We start from the raw sequence: 24069 nt of genomic DNA on the forward strand, positions 1-24069 counted from the left end.
GGTTTCCATGGCCAAGCAGCCAAACACAAGCCAAAGATCCCCATGCGCAATGCCAAGTTTCGGCTGGAGTGGTGTAAAGCTTGCCGCCATTGGACTCCGGAGCAGTGGAAGTGCTTTCTCTGGAGTGATGAATCACACATATCCATCTGACAGTCCAACGGACGAATCTGGGTTTGGTGGAAGCCAGGAGAACTCTACTTCTCAAAGAACTGAGGTGAATTTTCACAATGAACTCACACATGGTGGAATGGGTTCAATGCTGGCAGCGAGGGGCTTGATCCGATCCAGTGTCACATCTTCTTCGTTTCCAAAGTCAATGTAGAGAACTTTAGCATTTCCATCATCTGCAGCTACAGACTGGACAACACCTCTGTACCAGTTCTAGAGAGGGAGATAAGCAAAGGATGAGATAGTATGGATTTTTAAAGCCTCTAAGTAGTATTTTCACAACTGCATTTTTTCAAATTTTCCTCAGTGTTCTCCTTCATCACCTGATCCAAGGAGTATTTGACGGCACAGACCTCTCCGGTGTCGGGCTTGTAGTCTGTCCCTAGCGAGCCACCGTTGGTCTTCTGCAGTTCCACAGTAACGGCTCTCAGAGCCTCAACCAGCTCTGGGCTTTGGACGTGAATGAAAAACCTACCAGGGCTATGCAGCTCCACCACAGACACCTTAAGCCACAGACAACCAGGAGGAGAGAAGACTTCATCCGAGTACACAAACACAATGAGACTCAACATACTACATTGATAATGTTGGCATATGTACCTACAGGATAATCGTCATTGTGTGGGTAAAAACATTAAGGTATGTTGGATTAGTTTGTACACCTGTGCATTGTTCTAACATCAGACATCGCCATAGCATATTTTCTAAACATGCATAAAAAATAAGATACGTCATTAATTCTGCCTCTTAAATTCTTTCAACGGTGACCTTTTAGGTCAGACTTTTTCCCAGACCTAAACATGACCTGAGGAGGACATTAAAGGAGCTGGCCAGAGCACAAACCTGAATTTCCATTCCTTTGGTGATGTCATTCTTACGGAGGTCCCGCAGGTACACTCGCTGGGAGCAAGTCACATGACCGTTGTTCACCTGCAAACGCCAGGTAACTAACTGTGTTACAGATCTCAAAATAATCTTCTCCTCAGTTGACTGGTCACATGTACTAATAAATTCCATACAGTTGCCTGTCAAATATATAGTCAGCCTTGCACAATTCAATATTTTTTCTATGTAGAAGAAGAAAAAAAAAAACTTTGTTCACATGTATATTTGCTTGATTTACTAAACACACAGGAACAAGAAAAAAAATGGTCTGGACAAAATTACTCATTTACTGTGTAATTTCACGTGGTAAAAATAGCATTTGAAAAAAGAAAAAACATTTTGCTCCACATTGTAAAGTGCAAGGGTGCCAATATCTTTGACCTCAACTGTACAAGTACATGAACTACAAAGTGAAAGGTTCAACAAATTGTATGAGGGGTAGGAATGGGCGGATTTCTCCATTCCCTTCTCCGGCCGTTGTAATGGTAAGCTCAACGTTGAAAAATGTCTCCAGTCCCTGGAGCAAAAACGTTGTGCTACTATACAAATCAAATCAAATCAAATTTTATTTGTCACATACACATGGTTAGCAGATGTTAATGCGAGTGTAGCGAAATGCTTGTGCTTCTAGTTCCGACAATGCAGTAATAACAAGTAATCTAACTAACAATTCCAAAACTACTGTCTTGTACACAGTGTAAGGGGATAAAGAATATGTACATAAGGATATATGAATGAGTGATGGTACAGAGCAGCATAGGCAAGATACAGTAGATGGTATCGGGTACAGTATGTACAAATGAGATGAGTATGTAAACAAAGTGGCATAGTATAGTATAAAGTGGCTAGTGATACATGTATTACATAAGGATACCGTCGATGATATAGAGTACAGTATATACGTATGCGTATGAGATGAATAATGTAGGGTAAGTAACATTTATATAAGGTAGCATTGTTTAAAGTGGCTAGTGATATATTTACATCATTTCCCATCAATTCCCATTTATTAAAGTGGCTGGAGTTGAGTCAGTGTCAGTGTGTTGGCAGCAGCCACTCAGTGTTAGTGGTGGCTGTTTAACAGTCTGATGGCCTTGAGATAGAAGCTGTTTTTCAGTCTCTCGGTCCCAGCTTTGATGCACCTGTACTGACCTCGCCTTCTGGATGATAGCGGGGTGAACAGGCAGTGGCTCGGGTGGTTGATGTCCTTGATGATCTTTATGGCCTTCCTGTGACATCGGGTGGTGTAGGTGTCCTGGAGGGCAGGTAGTTTGCCCCCGGTGATGCGTTGTGCAGACCTCACTACCCTCTGGAGAGCCTTACGGTTGAGGGCGGTGCAGTTGCCATACCAGGCGGTGATACAGCCCGCCAGGATGCTCTCGATTGTGCATCTGTAGAAGTTTGTGAGTGCTTTTGGTGACAAGCCGAATTTCTTCAGCCTCCTGAGGTTGAAGAGGCGCTGCTGCGCCTTCTTCACGATGCTGTCTGTGTGAGTGGACCAATTCAGTTTGTCTGTGATGTGTATGCCGAGGAACTTAAAACTTGCTACCCTCTCCACTACTGTTCCATCGATGTGGATAGGGGGGTGTTCCCTCTGCTGTTTCCTGAAGTCCACAATCATCTCCTTAGTTTTGTTGACGTTGAGTGTGAGGTTGTTTTCCTGACACCACACTCCGAGGGCCCTCACCTCCTCCCTGTAGGCCGTCTCATCGTTGTTGGTAATCAAGCCTACCACTGTTGTGTCGTCCGCAAACTTGATGATTGAGTTGGAGGCGTGCGTGGCCACGCAGTCGTGGGTGAACAGGGAGTACAGGAGAGGGCTCAGAACGCAACCTTGTGGGGCCCCAGTGTTGAGGATCAGCGGGGAGGAGATGTTGTTGCCTACCCTCACCACCTGGGGGCGGCCCGTCAGGAAGTCCAGTACCCAGTTGCACAGGGCGGGGTCGAGACCCAGGGTCTCGAGCTTGATGACGAGCTTGGAGGGTACTATGGTGTTGAATGCCGAGCTGTAGTCGATGAACAGCATTCTCACATAGGTATTCCTCTTGTCCAGATGGGTTAGGGCAGTGTGCAGTGTGGTTGAGATTGCATCGTCTGTGGACCTATTTGGGCGGTAAGCAAATTGGAGTGGGTCTAGGGTGTCAGGTAGGGTGGAGGTGATATGGTCCTTGACTAGTCTCTCAAAGCACTTCATGATGACGGATGTGAGTGCTACGGGGCGGTAGTCATTTAGCTCAGTTACCTTAGCTTTCTTGGGAACAGGAACAATGGTGGCCCTCTTGAAGCATGTGGGAACAGCAGACTGGTATAGGGATTGATTGAATATGTCCGTAAACACACCGGCCAGCTGGTCTGCGCATGCTCTGAGGGCGCGGCTGGGGATGCCATCTGGGCCTGCAGCCTTGCGAGGGTTAACACGTTTAAATGTCTTACTCACCTCGGCTGCAGTGAAGGAGAGACCGCATGTTTTCGTTGCAGGCCGTGTCAGTGGCACTGTATTGTCCTCAAAGCGGGCAAAAAAGTTATTTAGTCTGCCTGGGAGCAAGACATCCTGGTCCGTGACTGGGCTGGGTTTCTTCCTGTAGTCCGTGATTGACTGTAGACCCTGCCACATGCCTCTTGTGTCTGAGCCGTTGAATTGAGATTCTACTTTGTCTCTGTACTGGCGCTTAGCTTGTTTGATAGCCTTGCGGAGGGAATAGCTGCACTGTTTGTATTCGGTCATGTTACCAGACACCTTGCCCTGATTAAAAGCAGTGGTTCGCGCTTTCAGTTTCACACGAATGCTGCCATCAATCCACGGTTTCTGGTTAGGGAATGTTTTAATCGTTGCTATGGGAACGACATCTTCAACGCACGTTCTAATGAACTCGCACACCGAATCAGCGTATTCGTCAATGTTGTTATCTGACGCAATACGAAACATCTCCCAGTCCACGTGATGGAAGCAGTCTTGGAGTGTGGAGTCAGCTTGGTCGGACCAGCGTTGGACAGACCTCAGCGTGGGAGCCTCTTGTTTTAGTTTCTGTCTGTAGGCAGGGATCAACAAAATGGAGTCGTGGTCAGCTTTTCCGAAAGGGGGGCGGGGCAGGGCCTTATATGCGTCGCGGAAGTTAGAGTAACAATGGTCCAAGGTCTTTCCTCCCCTGGTTGCGCAATCGATATGCTGATAAAATTTGGGGAGTCTTGTTTTCAGATTAGCCTTGTTAAAATCCCCAGCTACAATGAATGCAGCCTCCGGATAAATTGTTTCCAGTTTGCAGAGAGTTAAATAAAGTTTGTTCAGAGCCATCGATGTGTCTGCTTGGGGGGGGATATATACGGCTGTGATTATAATCGAAGAGAATTCTCTTGGTAGATAATGTACCAACCCTACCCTATTATACCAACCCTACCCTATTAAACCAAACTGACCCTACCATACCAAACTGACCCTACCAACCTGAACCTACTATACCAACCATCCAACCTGACCCTATTATACCAACCCTACCCTATTATACCAACTTGACCCTAGTATACAAACCCTACAATATTATACCAACCTGACCCTACTATACCAACCTGACCCTAACATACCAACCTGACGCTACCATACCAACCCTACCCGACTATACCAACCCTACCCTATTATACCAACCCTACCCTTTTATACCAACCCTACCCTATTATACCAACCCTACCCTATTAAACTAACCTGACCCTACCATACCAAACTGACCCTACCAACCTGAACCTACTATACCAACCATCCAACCTGACCCTATTATACCAACCCGACCCTACTACACCAACCCGACCCTATTAAACCAACCTGACCCCATTATACCAACCTGACCCTATTATACCAACCTGACCAACCCTAACATTCCAACCTGACCCTACTATACCAAACACCTACTATACCAACCCGACCCTACTATACAAACCCGACCCTATTATACAAACCCGACCCTACTATACCAACAGCACCCTATCATACCAACCAGACCCTATCATACCAACCCTACCCTATTAAACCAACATGACACTACCATACCAACCTGACACTACTATACCAACCTAACATTACTATACCAACAGACCCTATCATACCAACCTGACCTTATTATACCAACCTGACCCTACTATACCAACCGATCCTATTATACCAACTGGACCCTACTAGACCAACCCTAGCATACCAACCCTACCCTATTTTACCAAACCGACCCTATTATACCAAACTGACCCTACTACACCACACCTACTATACCAACCTGACCCAACCCTATTATACCAACCCGACCCTACTACACCAACCTGACCCTACTATACCAACCCTACCAACCCGACACTACTATACCAACCCGACCCTACTACACAAACCCGACCCTACTACACAAACCCGACCCCATCATACCAACCCGACCCTATTAAACCAACATGACACTACTATACCAACCGACCCTATTATACTAACCTGACCCTACCATACCAACCTGACCCTACCAACCTGACCCTACTATACCAACCGATCCTATTATACCAACCGGACCCTACTAGACCAACCCTAGCATACCAACCCTACCCTATTTTACCAAACCGACCCTATTATACCAACCCGACCCTACTACACCAACCCGACCCTACCACACCAACCCGACCCTACCACACCAACCCGACCCTACCACACCAACCCGACCCTACCACACCAACCCGACCCTATTATACCAACCCGACCCTACTGTACCAGCGTGGCCCTACCACAGCACACCTACCCTAACAACCCGACCCTTATACCAATCTGACCCTACTATACCAACCGGACCCTCCTATACCAACCCGACTATACAGAACCTACCCTATTATACCAACCCGACCCTATTATACCAACCCAACTACACCGAACCTACCATACCAACCCAACCCTACCATACCAACCCTAACACACCAACCCGACCCTATTATACCAACCCGACCCTACTGTACCAGCGTGGCCCTACCACAACACACCTACCCTAACAACCCGACCCTTATACCAATCTGACCCTACTATACCAACCGGACCCTACTATACCAACCCGACCCTATTATACCAACCCAACTATACCGAACCTACCATACCAACCCAACCCTACCATACCAACCCTAACACACCAACCCGACCCTATTATACCAACCCGACCCTACTGTACCAGCGTGGCCCTACCACAACACACCTACCCTAACAACCCGACCCTTATACCAATCTGACCCTACTATACCAACCGGACCCTACTATACCAACCCGACCCTATTATACCAACCCAACTATACTGAACCTACCTTATTATACCAACCCTACCATATCAACCTAACCCTATTATACCAACCTGACCCTATTATGCCAACCGGACCCTATTATGCCAACCGGACCCTATTATGCCAAACCTACCCTACCATACCAACCTGACCCAACCCTATTATACCAACTCGACCCTATTATACCAACATGACCCTACTACACCAACCCTACCGTACCAACCTTACTCTACTATACCAACCCTACCAACCAGACCCTATTATACCAACCTGACCCTACCATACCAACCTGACCCTACCATACCCGACTATACCAATTGAACACTAACAATTGTAGATTAACAACATTTTCATCTTTCATTTGCTGTATTGGACTTGTTAACTTCTTATGGCTGGGGGGCAGTATTGAGTCGCTTGGATGAATAATGTGCCTAAAGTAAACGGCCTGCTCCTCAATCTCAGTTGCTAATATATGCATATTATTATTAGTAGTATTGGATAGAAAACACTAAAGTTTCTAAAACTGTTTGAATGATGTCTGAGTATAACAGAACTCATATGGCAGGCAAAATCCTGAATTAAAATCAAAACAGGAAGTCAGAAATCTGAGCTTTGTATATATTCACCGGAGTCCCCAATGAAATCCCCTTCAGATATTAATGATGTTGCACTGCCTAGGGGTTCCACTAGATGTCAACCATCAATATAAATTATAATGAGACTTCTATGCTGTTGTGGGAGTGAATGATAGCAGAATCTGTCAGGTGTCTGGCAGTCAGCCATTTTCTGATCATGCTTATTCCTCATGGTAGTCACTTGCGTTCACGAAGACAAGAAGAAATAGTCCAGTTGGAACTTAATTGAAGCTATATGTTAAAAACATCCTAATGATTGATTCTGTACTTAGTTTGAAATGTTTCTTCGACTGGTAATATAACTTTTTGAAGTTTTTGTCCGATTTAACGCTGATCAGAATGAGCGTTTGGATATGTATACCAAACGCTCTAACAAAAGAAGGTATTCGGACATAAATAAAGGACATTTTAGAACAAAACAAACATTTGTGGACCTGGGATTCCTGGAGTGCTTTCTGATCATAGATCATCAAAAGGTAAGGGAATATTTATCATGTAATTTCTTGTTTATGTTGACGTCAACATGGCAGCTATTGTGACAAATATTTCTGAGCGCCGTCTCAGATTATTGCATGGCTGGCTTATTCCGTAAAGTTTTTTTGAAATCAGACACAGCGGTTGCATTAAAGAGATGTATATCTATAATTACATGTGTATAACTTATACTCATCATAAATGTAGATGATAATACTTCTGTTGAATGATGTGCCTATGCAAAACTCACTGGATGTTTTTTATCTTTATTTCTGCTTTTTGAAACTCCTCTCTTTGGCTGGGAAAAAAATGGCTTTATTTTTCTGTGGCTATGTGGTGACCTAACAATCGTTTGCTGTGTTTTTGCTGTAAAGCATATTTGAAATTGGACACTGTGGTGGGATTAACAACGAGAATAGCTTTAAAATGGTATGAGATACATGTGTTTGAGGAATGTTAATTATGAGATTTTTGATGTTTTGAAAATGGCGCCCTACACTTTGACTGGCTGTTGTCAAATCGCTCCCGTTAATGGGATTGCAGCCATAAGAAGTTAATGTGTGAAAGTTACATATTTCTAAAAAATATTTTTTTATTTCGCGTGCTGCCTTTTCAGCGGAATGTTGTCGAGGGAAAACCTGCCCTAGAAAGGTTAAATGAAATTCTGGGCAAAAATGGCAAACTCAGCTCAATCATTAATTGAATCAGATGGCTCATTCATAACAAATTGATACTGCCAACTACTTTAATGATTTTTCCATTGGCAAGATTAGCAAACATGCCAGCAGCAAACACTTACACTAAACATCCAAGCATAACTGATCAAATTATGAAAGATAAGCATTGTTATTTTGAATTCTGTAAAGCGAGTGTGGAAGAGGTGAAAAAATGTATGTTGCATATCAACAATGACAAGCCACCGGGGTCTGACAACTTGGATGGAAAATTACTGAGGATAATAGCAGAAGATATAGCCACTCCTATTGGCCATATCTTCCATCTAAGCCTACTAGAAAGTGTGTGCCCTCTGGCCTGGAGGAAAGCAAAAGTAATTTCGCTACCCAAGAATAGTAAACACCCCCTTTACTGGCTCAAATAGCGGACCAATCACCCTGTTACCAAACCTTGGTAAACTTTTGGTAAAAAACTGGTGTTTGACCAGATACAATGCTATTTCACAGACTTTCAGCACACTGACAGGGAAGGACATTCAACAAACACACGAGCGTTGCAAAATAAATGTACACATACATGTTATTCAATCATTGCACCCACACTGCTCGCGAGCGTCAGCAAGCTTCTGCGTGGCCAGGCACTAAAAATGTAACTTGGTTCTATTTGTGACCCTTAACACGCTGCAAGTCCTCCTCTCCCATTTCCTCATTGGTTTTTAGGAGCATATACCCACGTGCCAGTCCCCAAATTAATATAATTGGTTCAGAGTTTGTTTTGAAATTTCAACCTGCGTGTCCTGATCGTGTCGGGTGTGGATGAACAAAATCAACTTGCGCGGTTTGGTCAGCATGTTACACAGGTGACCGATGATTGGCTGAGAGAAATTGATAAGATTGTGGGAGCTGTTTTGTAAAGACTTCAGTGCGGCTTTTGACATTATCGATCTGCTGATGGAAAAACTTGTTATGGCTTGACACCCCCTGCTATATTGTGGACAAAGAGTTACCTGTAACAGAAAAAGGAGGATGTTCTTTAATGGAAGCCTCTCCAACATAATCCAGATAGAGTCAGGAATTCCCCAGGGCAGCTGGCTAGGACCCAAATGTTTGTTAAATCTTTACTAATGACATGGCACTTGCCTTCAGTAAAGCCAGTGTGGCTATGTACGTTGATGACTCAACACTACCCACTTCAGCTACTACAGCAAGTGAAATTACTGCAACACTGAACTTCTTTGGGATAGGGGGCGGTATTTTGACTTCCGGATGAAAAGCGTGCCCAATGTAAACTGCCTGCAACGCAGGCCCAGAAGCTAGGGTATGCATATAATTGGTAGATTTGCATAGAAAACACTAAAGTTTCTAAAACTGTTAAAAAAAACATCTGAGTATAACAGAACTGAAATGGCAGGCGAAACCCTGAGGACAAACCATTCCCCCCGAAAATAAAAAAATCTGGCCTTTCACTGATTTCAATGGCTGGCACTTTTATAATAGGGCGAAAACGTACCCGATTGCAGTTCCTAGGGCTTCCACTAGATGTCAACAGTCTTTAGAAAGAATTTCAGGCAGTTTTTGGAAAAATGAGCCAGAAAATATAGTTTTTCTAGGTGGCCCCCATTTTGGCTGTAGTGTTTCCAGACAATAACGATTCTGTCTTAAATTTTATTGCTTATTTGCGTATTAGGGTACCTAAGGTTTGATTATAAACATTGATTGACTTGTTTGGATAAGTTTATTGCTAACGTTTGGGATTCATTTTGTATCCATTTTGATGGATGGAAACTGGGTGGATTATTGACTGAAGCGCGCCAGCTAAACTGAGTTTTTATGGATATAAAGAAGGACTTTATCGAACAAAAGGACCATTTGTAATGTAACTGGGACCTTTGAGTGCCAACAGAATAAGATCTTCAAAGGTAAGGCATACATTATATCGCTATTTCTGACTTTCGTGTCGCAACTCCCTGGTTGAAAATGATTTGTTATGCATTTGTGTGCTGGCCGCTGTCCTCAAATAATCGCATGGTTTGCTTTCGCCGTAAAGCCTTTTTGAAATCTGACACGGCTGCTGGATTAACAAGAAGTTAAGCTTTATTTTGATGTATTGCACTTGTGATTTCATGAAGGTTTAATATTTATAGTAACTAATTCGAATTTGACACTGCAATTTCACAGGAAGGTGTCGAAATAGTAATGGCGTCCCACTGATCTGCAAGAATTAACAAAGAGCTGCAGTTAGTTTCAGAATGGGTGGCAAGAAATAAGTTAGTTCTAAATACAATAAAATTCTTGTATTTGGGACAAATCATTCACTAAAACCTAAACCTTAACTAAACTTGTAATAAATGGTGTGGAAATTGAGGAAGTTTGTGACTAAACTGCTTGGAGTAACCCTGGATTATAAACTGTCATGGTCCAAACATGTTGCTACAGCAGTAGCTAAATTGGGAGAAGTCTGTCCATAACAAAGCGCTGCTCTGCCTTTTTAACAACACTATCAACAAGGAAGGTCCTACAGGCGCTAGTTTTGTCGCACATGGACTACTGTTCAGTCGTGTGGTCAGGTGCCACAAAAAAAGGACTTCGGAAAATTGCAATTGGCTCAGAACAGGGTGGCACAGTACTACATAGAGGCATGGCTACATGGAACTCTATTCCACATCAGGTAACTGATGAAAGCAGTAGAATCGGATTTAAAATACAGATAAATATACACCTTATGGAACAGCAGGGACTGTGAAGAGACAGGCACATAATACATAACACAAGCACTCTACACACACTTGCACATGGATGTTGTATTGTAAATATGTGGTTGTGGAATGGTAGTAGTAAGATAGTAGCTACTAAAAACAATTGGATACCACGAAATTGGTGAGAAAGAGGTAAAAATTATTATTTTTTAATAAATAAAGAAATACACTTACTAACTCGTATCAGCTCCATTAATATTCCTTTAACAGCCTCGCTGCTCTATTCTGGCCCTCACTCTAATTTTCTAAGCAACTCGAGTCAGAGCAGTAGTGATGTGCAGTTTGAAAACGATTCTTTAGAGCAGGATTAATATGCTCTCCTCTGGCTCAGTGGCTCCGGAGATGTGCTCTAACCACCAACTGTATAAGTATGCAGAGAGAAATAGATCATGCTGCAGGAAGCAAAGAGAAGAAAACTACATGTTTAGAATTGATCGCATGGTGCAAGAATGAATGCAATGAATTGATTATTATCGATGGTAATAGCTTTGTAGAACAAAAACACACAGCTCGTCTCTGCTCAACAAATTTCAACTCGACAATGAATAATTTGGGGGGGGGGGGGGTCTGCTGCAGTTTGGCACAATATCGTTTGCAATCTCCCTCGCAGCAGTCAAGCAATTGCATTCCGCCAATAGTCATTCTCAATCGAGGAGTTTATTCAATCAGTATCGGTCTAGCTCTGCTCTGTAGCATGATTGAAATGTAATTTTCCGCTTCAGCCAACATATGCAGTATCAAGGAATTTTCTTATTTGAATGCCTGTCAATCACAAATTGTGACGGCCCTGAATTTTTCTGAACCGTCTCAGTGCTTCTCCTTCCAATAGGGGGCTTTCCCTTTAATTCCCAATTAAATAGCCAGCATCAGCTGCGCAAAAGTGGGGTTGTGATGGAGAAGTGAATGAGGATGTGTTCAACCCTCAGTTCCGAAGCTTCTCTATTCCGTTTGTTTTGTTGCCTTTAAATGTGTGTTTTGTAGCCTAATAGAGTTTACCCAGGATCGGATCCACTCTTTGCGTCCGTGGACTACACCTCTCTGTTCTTCGTGGCCTTTCTCCGCTGGAGATCTGTTGGCGGATTGGATTGTCTGACTAACCGACTGACTACAACCTTTTTGTATACGGTATTTCATTTGTTTTGTTGTGATGTATACTGTGATGATTTATGTAGTTAGTTGTAGTTGAGGACTTAGTAAGAGTTGATATGCTTTAAAGTTCTGTGGTAAAATTATTGTTTGTATGATTAATACTGGGTTTACGCTACACTGAATGAACGGACAAACATTGCGTGACAAAAGTCACTAGAGTTCCCTGAAGTCCTTTACCGGGCTGGACTCTTTTTAGGCCCGAGGTACAGGACATTTCTGGAGGAACCAGAACTCATTGTGATATTATTATATGTGTGTGTAATCATTGATGTTGCTAATACAACCCACACAAAAGAATATAGTTGTTTTTGAAGTTCTTTCCAATGTTTTAAGGGTTTATGAAAAGTTTATTTCCATCCTGACTTACATAAGTCCTTTGTATTGGTGTAGACTTGACGGACTCAGATGGGACTCACTCCCAAACCAAAAGGAGAAACCAATGTTCTCTCTGGTAGGCACAACCTACCTGGTTAATAATAACCTCAAGTCAAAACCGTTACAAAATGTACATTGTTTGAAGCAGCTCCAATAAGCCCCCTATATTGAACGAGAGGCTTGTAGAAACATGATTCTTTTGAGTTTTTAGTTCATCGTTCACCGGTAGGGGGTCCTACATGCTCTGGGCATTACTGAAACAAATTAATCGAAAGATGTATTTTGACTGAACAAGTTCAAAAGATTGAGTCAGTAAAAAGAGCCAAACTTCACATCACTACAGAGTAGGGCATCAGGAATTTGGCCAATTTAAACAAGTGTGTTTTTCTCCACAGCATCTCAACACAGAAGAAATGATACCTTGGAGTCTGACAGGTTCTGCTCATTTCCCATCGGTGAAGCTGGGATTTCCTTTGGCTTATCACTTTTTGAGATGAAGGGTGTAAAAAAAAAGGGGGGAAAAAGATGCATTTTAGAAGCTTTTTAAAGGGACAATCTGCCGTTCAAAACAACAAAGCAAACACCCCACCACTGAGTTGGTAATAAGCTGAGATCAAAATTAGTTCTCACCATGTTTAAAGGCTATACTGTGTTCATTTACAATTACATTGTACAAACAATGGATTCATAAAAAATGCTTATATTTTGGGTTCTGATGGAGTATGTTAAACTAAGTCATTTTCTTCAAGAATCAATGGGTATATCACTCATTTAAAAGTCCAGAAATGGATGTAGCAATCACATACTGCCCCTTTAAGCTCAACATGAAGTAAAAAATGAAGCAAAAAGAAGGGTTAAAGTTGCCTGCCCAGCACTAAAACATCCAATTCAACAAATCACCTTTGATTGAGCCAACATAAATCATGATTAGTTAGATATTCACCTTGTGGGAGTATCTGGGGTACTGGGCTTGCACATGTGCCTGTGTGCATTCCAGTCCTCTGACTGGCAAGCCACTGAGCAGTAGCAGGTCTTCTTGCAGCGCGTACAGCGAAGGTTACCTGGAAAAGATGAAGGTTTATTCAATTCTAGCCCAGGTTATAGACATCGATCAATAGCATCCAACAACTGGCTTTAATGATTTGTTGTGCACTGATCAGTGATTTAAGGGATGCGGATTTAATAAGAAATGTCTACCGATTATGGATACACCTTCCAATACGTACTGATAAACAGGTAGTAATTTGAGTGCGAGTTAACATGAAAGCTTCTCCTATGTTATACACTGTAACAGTAATCCTGTTCACAGTATGCCATAGAACAAGACAAACAAAGTGATACATCAATGAGAAATTAGCAGGGAAATAAGACCAACCTTGCTGACTGCAGTAGTTGCACAACTTAACAGTGAATGGGGGCATAGAGGCTGTTTTCTACAAGGGAAAATAACAGATGTTACACATGTTGTCACAGCCTTTCAATGCCTTTTTACAATTGAAAAATAATAAATGCATACCATAGAGCCGTTTGTGAGTACAGTGGTTTCTTTTCGGCTGGCCTCGGCTTTGACAAAGAAAATAATTATCATTATTTACATGCTAAAATTAGGGTGTTAGGTGATGCAACAAACAATGGAAGCCATGCGAGAATTCGACAAAAAACAGCAGTCAAATAAATGTAAAAATACAAATAGTTTGAAAACTTGCATGTGAATATGACTGCACATAACGTAATAATTGAACACGTTCATTAATGTTTTACGTAGTTATTACACATTGATTACAGTTTCACTCGTATTTAATTTGTCACAATGATACCTATGCTATGATGCTGGTAAAGTTGTCTCACGCACCTACAGTGCTGGTCATTATAAAAAAGCTAGCTAGCTCATGGATGCAAACAATGTTCTTCCCCAAAAACATAGCAAAACGACATCTGTTTCAGTAGCTATAGTTAGCTAGGTGTCATCTAAAATAACCCTAATTTCTAAGACAGTTCTTATTTGATTAATTAATGGTGGTCGCACCCATCTATGTGAAGCTAGCCACAATAAGGATTAGCCACAATAGTGGACTTTGAATTTAGCCTTCAAAATAAAAGTATTTGTATTAATTTACATCACTGTCAAACTTTTATTTTGAAGACAAACCGCAAATTATACACTGCTCAAAAAAATAAAGGGAACACTAAAATAACACATCCTAGATCTGAATGAATGAAATATTCTTATTAAATACGTTTTTCTTTCCATAGTTGAATGTGCTGACAACAAAATCACACAAAAATGATAAATGGAAATCAAATTTATCAACCCATGGAGGTCTGGATATGGAGTCACACTCAAAGTTAAAGTGGAAAACCACACTACAGGCTGATCCAACTTTGATGTAATGTCCTTAAAACAAGTCAAAATGAGGCTCAGTAGTGTGTGTGGCCTCCACGTGCCTGTATGACCTCCCTACAATGCCTGGGCATGCTCCTTATGAGGTGGCGGATGGTCTCCTGAGGGGTCTCCTCCCAGACCTGGACTAAAGCATCCGCCAACTCCTGGACAGTCTGTGGTGCAACGTAGCATTGGTGGATGGTGCGAGACATGATGTCCCAGATGTGCTCAATTGGATTCAGGTCTGGGGAACGGGCGGGCCAGTCCATAGCATCAATTTCTTCCTCTTGCAGGAACTGCTGACACACTCCAGCCACATGAGGTCTGGCATTGTCTTGCATTAGGAGGAACCCAGGGCCAACTGCACCAGCATATGGTCTCACAAGGGGTCTGAGGATCTCATCTCGGTACCTAATGGCAGTCAGGCTACCTCTGGCGAGCACATGGAGGGCTGTGCGGCCCCGCAAAGAAATGCCACCCCACACCATGACTGACCCACCGCCAAACCGGTCATGCTGGAGGATGTTGCAGGCAACAGAACGTTCTCCACCGCGTCTCCAGACTCTGTCACGTGCTCAGTGTGAACCTGCTTTCATCTGTGAAGAGCACAGGGCGCCAGTGGCAAATTTGCCATTCTTGGTGTTCTCTGGCAAATGCCAAACGTCCTGCACGGTGTTGGGCTGTAAGCACAACCCCCACCTGTGGACATTGGGTCCTCATACCACCCTGATGGAGTCTGTTTCTGATCGTTTGAGCAGACATGCACATTTGTGGCCTGCTGGAGGTCATTTTGCAGGGCTCTGGCAGTGCTCCTCCTTGCACAAAGGCGGAGGTAGCGGTCCTGCTGCTGGGTTGTTGCCCTCCTACGGCCTCCGCCATGTCTCCTGATGTACTGGCCTGTCTCCTGGTAGCGCCTCCATGCTCTGGACACTACGCTGACAGACACAGCAAACCTTCTTGCCACAGCTCACATTGATGTGCCATCCTGGATGAGCTGCACTACCTGAGCAACTTGTGTGGGTTGTAGACTCCGTCTCATGCTACCACTAGAGTGAAAGCACCGCCAGCATTCAAAAGTGACCAAAACATCAGCCAGGAAGCATAGGAACTGAGAAGTGGTCTGTGGTCCCCATCTGCAGAACCATTCCTTTATTGGGGGTGTCTTGCTAATTGCCTATAATTTCCACCTGTTGTCTATTCCATTTGCACAACAGCATGTGAAATGTATTGTCAATCAGTGTTGCTTCCTAAGTGGACAGTTTGATTTCACAGAAGTGTGATTGACCTGGAGTTACATTGTGTTGTTTAAGTGTTCCCTTTATTTTTTTGAGCAGTGTATTATTGTGCCTAATCCTTATTGTGGCTAGCTTCACAGCGCTGTCCGGTCGAGCCTCACAAGCCAGATGAAGCTAGCTGGCTACTTGTAACGTTAGCTTTGGGCAACAGGGTTAAGTAGCTGGCTAGCTATTTATTTTCATGAATTGAAGTTCAATTTCAATAAGCGAACAATACTTACTCACAAGGATTCCTAAATCATTGCTAAGAATAATGAAAATGGCTGCAGTTTCTACTGGCCATTGTTTTCAGGCTGGCTGTATTGGTGCAAGGTAGGTACCGAGCTAAAGCTAGCTACCCCAGTAGTCCAACAAATAATGCTTTATTACAAACGCGGTATTATAAACACATCGTTCGTGGCCGGTGTTTGCTTGTTTGCACAGCTTTGACTGTGCTACTGTATCTTTTTTTGACACGCAAAGACCCAATCGGCGTTCCATAGTATGTCGTGAAGCTAATAGCAGTGACGCTATTACTGTGTAACTCCGGTAGGGCAACATCTAAAAAATAGCGCACTTGGTAGAGTGTAACGGTGCTCGACCAGTCGGCGAAAGCCAACATCACCCACGACAGAGAACGGTTGCTTGTCAAGGGCAATGAATTCCATTATCTTGGCTTTAATGTATTTCGCCTTTGAGTTGTCTCGCTGAAATTGTCTTCCTCTTACAAATGACTGCTCGACTTGTTGACTGCTCGATCCACACAACAGACATTGTGGGCTAGGTTAGGAATGCTGTGTTGCTCAATTTTACGTGCCGTCATTACGCCATGTACCTACGTTATATAGGTATGCATGGTAGCTTTGACATCGGTTTTTAACGTCGGCGTTAACTTCTTATGGCTGCAGGGGCAGTACTGAGTAGCTTGGATGAAAGGTGCCCATATCAAACGGCCTGCTCCTCAGTCATAGTTGCTAATATTTGCATATTATTATTAGTATTGGACAGAAAACACTAAAGTTTCTAAAACTGTTTGAATGATGTCTGTGAGTATAACAGAACTCATATTAGCAGGCAAAATCCTGAGTTGAAATCAAAACAGGAAGTCAGAAACCTGAGCTTGTATGTATTCACCAGTCCCCCCAATGAAATCCCCTTGAGATGTGAATGATGTTTCACTGCCTAGGGGTTCCACTAGATTAGAGGTCGACCGATTATGATTTTTCAACGCCGATACCGATTAAATCGGACAATTTATTTATTTGTAATAATGACAATTACAACAATACTGAATGAAAACTTATTTTAACTTAATATAATACATCAATAAAATATATTTAGCCTCAAGTAAATAATGAAACATGTTCAATTTGGTTTAAATAATGCAAAAACAAAGTGTTGGAAAAGTAAAAGTGCAATTATGTTCCATGTAAAATATGTGCCATTTAAGAAAGCTAACGTTTCAGTTCCTTGCTCAGAACATGAGAACATATGAAAGCTGGTGGTTCCTTTTAACATGAGTCTTCAATATTCCCAGGTAAGAAGTTTTAGGTTGTAGTTATTATAGGAATTATAGGACTATTTCGCTATACAACATTTGTATTTCATTAACCTTTGACTATTGGATGTTCTTATAGGCACTTTAGTATTGCCAGTGTAACAGTATTGCTTCCGTGCCTTTCCTCGCTTCTCCCTGGGCTCGAAACAGCAACACAACGACAATTAGCGCGCGCTAACTAGCTAGCCATTTCACTTCGGTTACACGAGCCTCATCTCGGGAGTTGATAGGCTTGAAGACAAACAGCGCAATGCTTGACGCACAACGAAGAGTTGCTGGCAAAACGCACAAAAATGCTGTTTGAATCAATGTTTACACGCCTGCTTCTGCCTACCACCGCTCAGTCAGATACTTGTATGCTCAGTCAGATTATATGCAATGCAGGACACGCTAGATAATATCTAGTAATATCATCAACCATGTGTAGTTAACTAGTGATTATGATTGATTGTTTTTTATATGATAAGTTTAATGCTAGCTAGCAACTTACCTTGGTTTACTGCATTCGCGTAACTCCTTGTGGAGTGCAACGAGAGCGAGGCAGGTCGTTATTGCGTTGGACTAGTTAAGGTTGCAAGATTGGATCCCCCGAGCTGACAAGGTGAAAATCTGTCGTTCTGCCCCTGAAAAAGGCAGTTATAACCCACCGTTCCTAGGCCATCATTGAAAATAAGAATGTGTTCTTAACTGACTTGCCTAGTTAAATAAAGATTAAATAAAGGTGTAAAAATATATATTTAAAAAAATTGGTAAATCGAGCGCACAAAAATACCGATTTCCGATTGTTATGAAAACTTGAAATCGGCCCTAATTAAATCGACCATTCCGATTAATTGGTCGACCTCTACAGTAGATGTCAACCATCAATAGAAATTATAAAGATGTCTATGTAGCAGCCATTTTGTGATCTCACTTTTTCCTCATGGCAGTTACTTGCATTCCATTGCTCACGAAGACAAGAAGTTCTCCGGTTGGAACTTAATTGAAGCTATATGTTAAAAACATCCTAATGATTGATTCTGTACTTAGTTTAAAATGTTTCTTCGACCGGTAATATCACTTTTTGAATTTTTTGTCCGATATAACACTGACCAGAATTAGAGTTTGGAGATGTATACCAAACGCTCTAACAAAAGAAGGTATTTGGACCTAAATAACAGACATTTTCGAACAAAACAAACATTTGTGGACCTGGGATTCCTGGAGTGCTTTCTGATGTAGATCATCAAAGGTAAGGGAATATTTATCATGTAATTTCTTGTTTATGTTGACACCATCTTTGAGGCTGTGATGTTTTTAAATTGAGCGCCGTCTCAGATTATTGCATGCATTTCTTTTTCCGTAAAGTTTTTTTGAAATCTGACCCAGCGGTTGCATTAAGGAGAGGTATATCTATAATTCCATGTGTATAACTATATTATAATCTACATTTATGATGAGTATTTCTGTTGAATGATGTGGCTATGCAAAATCACTGGATGTTTTTGGAACGCGCCAATGTAAACTCATATTTTGATAAATATGAACTTTATCAAACAAAACATATATGTATTGTGTAACATGAAGTCCTATTAGTGTCATCTGATGAAGATAATTCAAGGTTAGTGATTAATTCTCTTTATTTCTGTTTTTTGTGAAGGCTACATTTTGCTGGAGAATGGCTGTGCTTATTATGGTTTGGTGGAGACCTAACAATCGTTTGTAGTGCTTTCGCTGAAAAGCCTATTTGAAATCGGACACTTTGGTGGGATTAACAACGAAAATAGATTTTAAATGATATAAGACACATGTATGTTTTAGGAATTGTAATTAGGAGATTTCTGTGGTTTGAATTTTGGCGCCCTCTATTTTCACTGGTAGTTGTCATATCGATCCCGGTATCAGGATTTCAGCCATAACAGGTTCAACTAGACACCAACCGATGTTGACATTTTTATCTAATATTGTCCGATTCCGATGTTCACCGATATATCGTGCATCCCTACTGACTAGGGATTAACATTGACCAGTCCGCAACCTTTTTGACCTTTTCCAATCACTTGAAAATAAGATCTCAGCAATGTTAAGTCGTATCCGCATGAAATAAAGTGTTCTGTGTTCCTGAGAAGCTTCTCTATAGCATGGAATCCAAAGTATAATACCAGAACCATAATATAATTTTGACCCCTAACACCCTACCTAAATAAATCACTACAGTATTCATAACAGACATTCAGCATGACCATTATGAATATCAAGCAGCCATTACAGTTAAATAAATCCAGGAGCTGTGTTTCAAAATGACATTTTCACTAATCAACTATCATTTGACACATTGCATAGCACATTCATACAAATACCATCCCCGTTGGAGATCGCTAGAGGCCGGTCTGGTGTTGAGCCAGGGGCCCTTGGGGTTGCAGTGGCACCTGCTGGGCTGGTTGACGGCCTCCTCAAAGGCATGTTGGGTTGCATCACGTTTTGGAAAGATCCACGGTTCATGATCATGCTGTCAAACCTAAATCAAAGAGCATATTAAAACAGTCTTAGCTAGGTTGTTGAAACATTACCATATCACTACAAGATTGATTTGGCACTTCGTTTGCGAGCAACCATGTAGCTAGCCAAGTTGTTTGACGAATGACTACTAGCTAGCCAACTGGTGGTGAACGTAGTTATTTTCCTCTCCTATATCATCGTGGCAAGTTAAATGTGCCTTCGAAATATAGCTAGCAAGATGTGTCCCAATATAACTAGCTAGTTAAGTGACCTTGAGTTTGCACCATATCATTGGAAGACAACTCTTCAATTAGTCTAGCTATCTAATCACTACTTAACTTTCTAGTAAATTAACTATTTAGCCATCTCCTGTAACGTTAACTACTAACGAAATGAACTGGCAAACTCAGCGAGACGCTAGCCAATTATTTTGTAGCTAAACCCAAAGGCTGCATAAAAACTAATTGGAATATAAAGCCATTTATAGTGTAAACTTGAAAGACGTGAATTTTTCCAATGAGAACATATCCTTTGTTATATAATTTGGTGATAAATGTGAATGTACCTGTCTTTCACCGTCACACGCGGTGTTGTGCCTTCCCGTTTCTGATATCCATCCACGCGCTGGACTAGACAATGTCCACGCGCTGCGCTCCACATTTTGCGCGTGCCAAATTGCTATTTTGTCTATATACCAAAAAATATATATTTATTGGTTTTGTATTATACTTTTATGATGCTATTTAGATCATCTATGCACTCTAGAGCCCTTTTGTGAATTAAAGAGGCAATAGGGTGGACAAATTAATGGTGTTCGTTTTTCTAATGTGTCCTTTATTTTAACCTGTCCAGGTGAGATATTTGGGGCGTTCATGTGCTGTCGGAGTTATCGGAAGTTCGTAGTTCTGACTGTGAAGTTTCATTAGAACGACCCTCCAAATTGTAATTTCAAGTGGCAAACTGAGGAAATATTGTTTATGTTTCAAAATGTATACTTGTGTTTTGTCTAAATCTCTGTCGGTGCACGCGATACAATTGCAATCAGTCGATATAATTATCAACTATTATTAGAAATCAAGCGATATGAATCAAACAGTGGGGCGCCGCCTGACCCACTAGTTGGTCAGAAGGTTCAAATCAACGTTTCACATCGTGGTGTAGATGTACTGTACTAACAATGGCACAATAACGCGAGATCACATTTCCAGCACGCCGACACCTAGACCTCCCTTGCCCGCCATAGGATGCAAAATGGTAATTGATAAATAATAAGTGAGCATTGCACTGACATTGCTAGCCCGTGGTCGCGTTGCTAGCCATCGGGCCAGTCCCAGGTTCATTGCAAGGCTACGTACGGTTGCTTTGCAAGCCCGCGGACACGTCGCTGGTCGACACGGGTGCGTTCCATGGGTCTTCATTGCTTCATAACTTCTGGGTGTATTATAACGGATACTTAACGGAACAGATTAGCATAAATTGTTCAGATTATTTCTTGATTTATTGGCCTCTACATTTATTGTATTTTTTTTACAAATCCCAAATCACTATTGGAGGGCTGACCAACTGGAGCTACTACCCTGTAGGTTTTCGCTCCAAACCCAGTAATAACAGACATGATTCAACTATTCATCCAGTTAGTTAGGTGCGTTAGATAAGGGTCTGAACAAATACCTTACCCTCCCATCCAAACCCAGAATCCTATACTGGATTTCTCCAGACTTCCAAGACAAGATTTGGAAGGATGGCCACGCGAGGCTAGTGGTGAACATATCACCTAACCACATACTGGTGGTGTTCCTGCCTGATTACCTTGAAGACGTTGCATTGTATCAACCTATGGTTGTGCGCCATGTCATCTACTGTCGGGCATTACATTCCTATATCATAGGATGTGGTTAGCTGATATGTTAAACACCTATCCAAGCTTTGTGAGATCTGACAGGCGTTTGCAATGTAGTCAGGCAGGAATGGAACCCATATGATATAGCGGTATAACAATCTAATACCCGACTGCGCAGTTGATGACGTGACATGAAAAGGACGTGGAATTTAACTATTGGATGATGCAATACATTATCTGCAATTTGGTCAGGTCCTGGAACATGATCCTCAACTAGCTGAATCAGGTATGTTATGTTAGGGTTGTACTGAATACCCACAGGATGGTTGATCTCCAGGAAGAGAGTTAGGTAGATCTGTTGTAACCTATGTGAGTACTAGTTTGTATTTATTGGTGCAGATCTTAGCAGAATTCCCTTTTTCAATGGAAAACTAAAAACAAGCCTTTCTTATAGGACAAGTTCAGTTAGTCCCTTGCAGTTTCAATCCATTTTCATTCTGTTTGGTGCCGATTGAATACGAGCCTGTACTGCCTCTAACCAAGTCCCAGGCTTTTGTGGGCACACTGCCCCACGACCGCTCATTTGCTCTTCTATAGTTTCAGTTTAGTTTTTGTGTAGAGTAGTCTGGTCCATTGGTTGTTGACCGATGGCCGACCCAGATCAAAAGGAATAATGTGACGGACTGGTGTGGTCTCCCATCTCGTCTGTGTGTTGTGCCTTTAGATTGGTCTGTTACACTGGTCACAGCAAGACTCTTTATTGCCACACAGAGTTGGTGGTAATTTATTTTGGTACAGCATGATAGGAAAAAACTCGCACAAAGCTTAGGTTTGAATTTATTAGTAGACAAGTAGAACATTAAGGCCAAGTGTGAATTGCATTGACTCTTGAATTCCAAGAGACAAAATAATATAGAACAGCAAAAGTACATGAAAAAACAGACATTAGGTTGGGCTGAGGCTGAGGATGGAGGTTTAGCTGAGGATGGAGGTTTGGCTGAGGATGGAGCTGGAGGTTGGGCTGAAGCTTAGGATGGAGGTTTGGCTGAGGATGGAGGTTTGGCTAAGGATGGAGCTGGAGGTTTGGCTGAGGATGGAGCTGGAGGTTTGGCTGAGGATGGAGGTTGGGCTGAGGCTGAAGCTGGAGGTAGGGCTGAGGCAGGAGGTTGGGCTGCACCAGGACCTGTCTAATTCCCTGGAGGTTGGTAGTAATATATGCATGTACACAGTATAATAAACATTAAGAACACCTGCTCTTTCCACTACAGACTGACCAGGTGAATCCAGGTGAAAGCTATGATCCCTTATTGATGTCACTTGTTAAATCCACTTCAATCAGTTGAGATGAAGGGGAGGAGACAGGTTAAAGAAGGATTTCTAAGCATTGAGACAATTGAGAAATGAATTGTGTATGTGTGCCATTCAGAGGGTGAATGGACAAGACAAATTATTTAAGTGCCTTTAAATGGGGTATGGTAGTAGGTGCCAGGCGCACTGGTTTGTGTCAGGAACTGCAACGCTGATGGGCTTTTCACGCTGAAGTGTTTCCTGTCTGTATCAAGAATGGTCCACCACCCAAAGGACATCCGGCCGATTATGGGAAGTTTGAGTCAACATGGGCCAGCATCCCTGTGGAATGCTTTCGACACCATGCCCTGACGAATTGAGGCAGTTCTGAGGGCAAAAGGGGGGGCCGGGTGCAACTCAATATTAGGAAAGTGTTAATGTTCTATAAACTCAGTGTAATTGTATGTTATATAGTTAGTGTGTATGTTATGAATGATGCTTGGCTTAGTTCAATACTCAATTCCAGATAAACTGTGCACTGCTGTCACGCCCTGACCTGAGTATTCTTTGTTTTCTTTATATATTTTGGTTAGGTCAGGGTGTAACAAGGGTGGTATGTGTGTTTCTCTCATCTAGGGTGTTTGGACTGTCTAGGGGTTTTGTAGATTTGGGGTTGTTTCCATAGGTCTATGGTTGCCTAGATTGGTTCTCAATTAGAGTCAGGAGTTTGTTGTCTCTGATTGGGAACCATATTTAGGCAGCCATCTTCTTTGGTTATTTGGTGGGTTATTGTCTTAAGTTGCACGTTAGCACATTGTTTATATGGCGGTCACAGTTGTCTTATTCGTTT

At 42.2% G+C, this 24069-nt stretch overlaps 1 protein-coding gene across 1 annotated transcript in view; it reads right to left on the bottom strand.

Annotated features, from left to right (window-relative positions):
* The window catches only part of LOC139377479 (tudor domain containing 1), an 86128-nt gene extending 65420 nt beyond the window's left edge, over positions 1–20708 (bottom strand). Inside the window, exons 1-9 of the mRNA XM_071120509.1 lie at positions 20658–20708; positions 19954–20111; positions 13916–13962; positions 13775–13832; positions 13343–13460; positions 12820–12883; positions 1012–1098; positions 492–671; positions 238–381 (exon numbers count right to left, since the gene is read on the bottom strand). Of these exons, the coding sequence (XP_070976610.1) occupies positions 238–381; positions 492–671; positions 1012–1098; positions 12820–12883; positions 13343–13460; positions 13775–13832; positions 13916–13962; positions 19954–20101 (846 nt within the window). The 5' untranslated portion in view covers positions 20102–20111; positions 20658–20708. The remainder of the gene's footprint in view (positions 1–237; positions 382–491; positions 672–1011; positions 1099–12819; positions 12884–13342; positions 13461–13774; positions 13833–13915; positions 13963–19953; positions 20112–20657) is intronic.
* Between the last annotated feature and the right edge of the window lie 3361 nt (positions 20709–24069).

This window comes from Oncorhynchus clarkii, chromosome 20 (assembly GCF_045791955.1).
Source record: "Oncorhynchus clarkii lewisi isolate Uvic-CL-2024 chromosome 20, UVic_Ocla_1.0, whole genome shotgun sequence".
Taxonomy (NCBI): Eukaryota; Metazoa; Chordata; class Actinopteri; order Salmoniformes; family Salmonidae; genus Oncorhynchus; species Oncorhynchus clarkii.